This window comes from Mizuhopecten yessoensis, unplaced genomic scaffold (assembly GCF_002113885.1).
Source record: "Mizuhopecten yessoensis strain PY_sf001 unplaced genomic scaffold, ASM211388v2 scaffold2921, whole genome shotgun sequence".
Classification (NCBI taxonomy): Eukaryota; Metazoa; Mollusca; class Bivalvia; order Pectinida; family Pectinidae; genus Mizuhopecten; species Mizuhopecten yessoensis.
This window is the reverse complement of record NW_018404786.1, coordinates 107,425-112,795: the sequence shown is the minus strand read 5'-3', so window position 1 is coordinate 112,795 and position 5,371 is coordinate 107,425. Positions and strand designations below refer to the sequence as shown.

The following is a 5,371-nucleotide window of genomic DNA, read 5'->3' as shown; positions in this document are numbered from 1 at the left end:
TTTACAGAAATAAACCTTTATTGGGTTTTGTTAATATGTTTGGAATATCGATCATGATTCAGTTCTTATTCTGTGCGTCACTGTCAAATTATGATCTAGCATTATAACATAAAACAAGATTACAAACTTTTAAGAGTAAATATGTCTAAATTTGATCAATCAACTATCATCATTCTGTGCAATTTGTTTAAACTCCCGAGAAGAAAATCAAGTGTTTATTTTGAGTGAAGAAATGTCACTATTTTTTTAATGCTACTATTTCATAAATGGCAAGAACAAGTACAATATCATCTACAATGACACCCAAATATAATAAGATTAAATTAAAGACTCTGATCTTATCGTCTTATAAAATATTTCTTCATGATGTTATAGCATATAAAAACATCATTAGATGTAATATAATGTAGAACTTAATTCCTAATTAAGTCACAGCTACGTAAATATTTGAGTGTTATTTATGTGTTAAAGTTGAGTTACAACCGATTATGTACCATATGTACTGAATTTTATTACTAAACTAATGAACCTTGGTCGATCTTCCAGAAATTACAGAAAAATCATACAAAATATGGTTTAATTAAAAAGGGACTTTATCAAAGCACCATAACTAAATATAATTCAGCCACACTGCCTTTGCTCTACAGACATTATCAAGATTTTAAGTACAAGGTAATAATATACAGACATTGAAACAACGTTGTTTTCTATGGTTACATACACAAGTTGAAGGAACTTTATTTGATAAAACATACATTCAATAATCTTCAAAGCTTTTTCTCAAACAGGTTATATCAAGCAAATTAATAATGTTCATTCCTTATGATTTAATATCAACACCAATCCTGTACTTGAATGTTTTGAAGGGAAAATTTGATTGTGTTATGTTGAAAATGGTGCCTCTAAATAAATCTATAGAAAATACAATTCAACAGTCTCTTCAACAATATAGGATATCAGGGTTATTAAAATCTGCACCAAGTCTGATATTCTTACAACAAATGATGTAATGTAGATTATACTATAAAACAATAATAAAATGTCTTTTAGCAGCACTAAATGTGCCATGGACATTTACACATGTAAATCCTTCAACTGTTAGAATCATTTAAAAAATTAAATAAACACAGCATAAACACATCAAGTCATCAACTAAATAGTTTTAGTGATCATGTAAAAATTGATTTCTGAAACATGGTTGTAGTTATAGTTTTCAAAATAACATATCTAACAAAACTTTGGTTATTTCAGAAATAATTCACTTTTCACTGGAATTCGTATTTTAATCTATTACAAGTCAACAATTTCAGTGTTCATACTTAGTTACTTAGCATATTATGCTTAGCATGTCAATTAAATAAAATTCAACCAATGGAATCAGACTAAATAAACAGGATATGCTAGTAATATGCTTCGATAAGTTAGATATTTGAACAAACAAATAAAAAATGACTTCAATGGAAAATAAACTATATTTTAAAATAATTGCTATATTTGTTCCCCCATCCACTCCCCCTTCTTTGCCTTCCTCTCCTCTCTGACATTGCTTTGCTTCTGCTACACTGTCCCTTATTTCCTTCTGCCCCCTTTACTTTTATAATGGGGTTTTCTCATGACATATGTACAGAAATACCGGGTATCTGTCAAACAAAAACTTCTAGCAACTAATCAGTTCCCTGGCTCAATACCAAAAGAAAAGAGAAAGTGGAAATATTTATTTGATTTAATTAAAAATCTTTCCTATTTAAACTTAAATTGGTATAGAAGTTTAATATTTTGCAGACCTTCGTATGTTGTAACAATCTAAATGTAACTATGATTCTGGAAGGTTGATTCCTTCTATAAACAAAATCCTAGACCTACTGTTATAATACTGAAAGCAAAATCCTTAAATTTAACACACAAACAAAAAATACAAAATCAAACAAGCTCAATAAAAGACAGGATGAATCATATCAATTTCACTATATGACCTTGAAACAGGTATATCCATACAGAAACACTTGCAGTAATGCATGAAATGATTGCATAGCTCTTTATTTGTGAATGAAAGTTATATATATATATTAATCCATATATTTAGTTTGTTGCTCCAAATTGTAACCCTACAATAACACTTGCGTATGATAATGCGCGTCTCTGAAACAAGTTGTGAGTGCCAAATTCTCCCCAGTCAGATTCTAGTGCTGTAGATAAGGCACAAACATTGGTTGATAAAAAGCTAGTCTCTGAAAAATACAGCTTACACACAACATTTACAACTGTCTCGACTTGTTCCTCTGTTATTAATCCATAAAAAATATATATCTGTGCATGGTAGGTTTAACATATACACCTTTATGTCATACAAACACAATATCAGGGGGATATACACAATCTATCACAAAATTGTACGAAATCAGCTTAGTTTATAAATCAATCTTATTTACAATGTCACAAGAACTATCCAAAGAGAAATGATCAACTTGTGTCCATAAGCGAACTCAGAATTCGGCATCAAAGTACAAGGAACCAATATGTATAACTCCAGAAATGTAATATGTATCTTCACCAACAAAGCTTCTATATGCAAGAAAGTTATAGCTTTGATAATGGTAATTTACTCAATTACATTAGGTTTAATTCCCCTGTTTTTTTCTGGTCTACATGTGTTGAATCTTTGAAATGTTCGATCAGCAAAGTATTGTCCATTGTTCCATCTTGTACCAGCACATACAACCAGAGGTGTCAGAGGAGGGTCTAACCAAGAAGCCTGGACATAGCCTGGCTATCCACAACTGCTCCACATTCCTCATACTTCTTTAGCAGACTAGTCCACATGTAGCTACTTCTTAGCAGGAACTTGTTGCCTGTGTACAGAAAAGTTTACACAAAATACACAGGTATGTATCAATACGTACAGTCTGCAGCATTTTCCCCACACAAAAAAAATCAGATCAAGGTAACTTAAAGCCGACAGTGCAAGTTAATAAGCACTGAAGAGCAAGTTATAAACAACCACAGTTCATACAAACAAATATTAGATGATATACATTTTCCTACTTCCTCATTGGTTGATCATAATCCCTTGAAGGTTAGCAAATGTAACTCAGTGTTACTATTTTTAGAAACAGCAGGCCAATATTCACTTAATGACATCATTTCAAATTGCAATGTCACAATACTCTCTGCAAAATGCAGTATTTTCCTCTGGACGATTTGCATATGTTTTTGTTTAATGACTTAAACATTATTTAGCATCTAACACAACAGTTCAGGACTTTTATTTTGGTGAAGGCCTACTGGTGACATGGACCTGAAGAAGTGAAAATGACCTAATTTCTGACAATATGACATTCTCAGCTCACAACTGACAGGTGAATAATTAAAAAGAAATGTCCATCCCATAACATTTACACTTGTAAGATTCTGCTTTATGTTTCAGAATTCTTAATGATTTATTATGAAGTCTGCCTTGTTTCTAGATATCCAAACACAGTTGCACTATCAAGTTTACCGTACCGTCCTGTAATCAACGATTCGTGAGACTACAAATATTCTGAATGCACTAGTAGAGTTAGATAGTACTCCAACAGTGTTAGAGGTTTATGCGGCGAGATACTTTTGACAGGTGCCACGTAACCAATCATATCGGATAGAAAAAAGACCCACCAGCGGCCTCTCATGTTATAGGAGTAAGTTAGATAGCAGCCATTGGAATAGCAGACTGCCGTCATATTCACAAAGCTGTTCTGTTTTACATACTGTATTTTACCGGTGAAAAACCCAGAGGGCCTGTGCAAAAAGAAATTGGATCAAAGGTGGAGGGTGGGCTTATTACCGAATGTAAGCCAGTGTATCACCAGTAGGCCTTATCTTGCAGTCACATCTTAAATAATTAACAATGCACAGCTCAACCAGCTTGCCAAAAACGAGGTAAATATCTGGTTTTAGTGAATCATCTGAATGTATTTAACACACATGCAGAAATACATGTACAAACATTGTAAGCCTATTTAGTATTTTTGTACTGACTGACAGCAAATGAAACGTCGTTGATGAATTTTGGCTTCTAGGTAAATCATCCAGTATTTTTGATAAAATTCTTGGCTTTAAGGTAAATCATCCAGTCTTTTTTGATAAAATTCTGAGTGCTGTGATAATAGGTTGGTGGATGGGGTGGTGGAATAATGCGCCTTCTAGCATAATCACACACAGACAAACAGATGGACACTATCTGACAGGAAACTAAAACAAAACCACTCATCACTTTGTAGTAGGGGTAGGAGGGCATAATACGATTTTGTACATGATCTATGATAGCCTGGTGAAGAGGGTGGCAGTCTTTGTCATTATAAGGCTTTTTCTGACATAATCTTAAACTTGGAAACATTACAATCAATGCAAAACCATACATGATCAATATGCGAGCCAAACTTACCGATGATAACTATTCCCTTGTTGGCACGAGTGAGAGCCACATGGACTTGGCAGTGATCATCACTGACCCCTAAGTGATCTTCACACCACTTCCTACTGCTGTACCTGTCAATCTTATACTGAGGTAATGAACGGACAGTGCTGTAGATAACATATTCCCATTCACCACCTGAAATACAAATGGATTATTATGAAAAAGAAATCCACAAATCATCATTACTTCTATGTAAATTTGATGCTTTCTTTAATCTGTTAGATATCAATATTGTCATGTCAACAGTCCATGTGATCAAAACTTCCTCCCACTGTTTTCCAATGGCCCTTTGAAGCCAGTTTGTCTGACCTATTTACTAGATAGTAACACAAACAAGAACAGGGTAGATTTTAGAGTTCTGACAGCCAAGTTTTCTTGTGAGGAGCAGCTTGAAGCACAAAAACCAAATGCAAACTAGGGAACAAGAACCTACTTACCAAATTTCACAAAGACCTGTATTGGACATGCATACACCTGCGTAACTCGTGTATTGTCATCTGGTCACCTCATGTATAGTCACCTTGTCATCCCATGTGTAAATATCTTGTCAACCCATATGTAGTATTATTGTCATCTCATGTGTAGTCATATTGTCATCTGATGTTGAGTTATCTTGTCATCCCATGTGTAGTCACCACCATGTCATCCCATGTGTAGTCACCACCTTGTCATCTCATGTGTAGTCACCACCCTGTCATCCCATGTGTAGTCATATTGTCATCTGATGTTGAGTTATCTTGTCATCCCATGTGTAGTCACCACCCTGTCATCCCAAGTGTAGTCATATTGAAATATGATGTTGAGTTATATTGTCATCCCATGTGTAGTCACCACCCTGTCATCCCAAGTGTAGTCATATTGTCATCTGATGTTGAGTTATCTTGTCATCCCATGTGTAGTCACCACCCTGTCATCCCA

The 5,371-nt window shown here is 34.2% G+C and overlaps 1 protein-coding gene across 1 annotated transcript in view; it reads right to left on the bottom strand.

The window, feature by feature from the left end:
* The window catches only part of LOC110446655 (helicase with zinc finger domain 2-like), a 48,467-nt gene continuing 43,096 nt past the window's right edge, over positions 1–5,371 (bottom strand). The window contains exons 29-30 of the mRNA XM_021491911.1: positions 4,421–4,588; positions 1–2,849 (exon numbers count right to left, since the gene is read on the bottom strand). Coding sequence (XP_021347586.1) covers positions 2,740–2,849; positions 4,421–4,588 — 278 coding nt within the window. The 3' untranslated portion in view covers positions 1–2,739. The remainder of the gene's footprint in view (positions 2,850–4,420; positions 4,589–5,371) is intronic.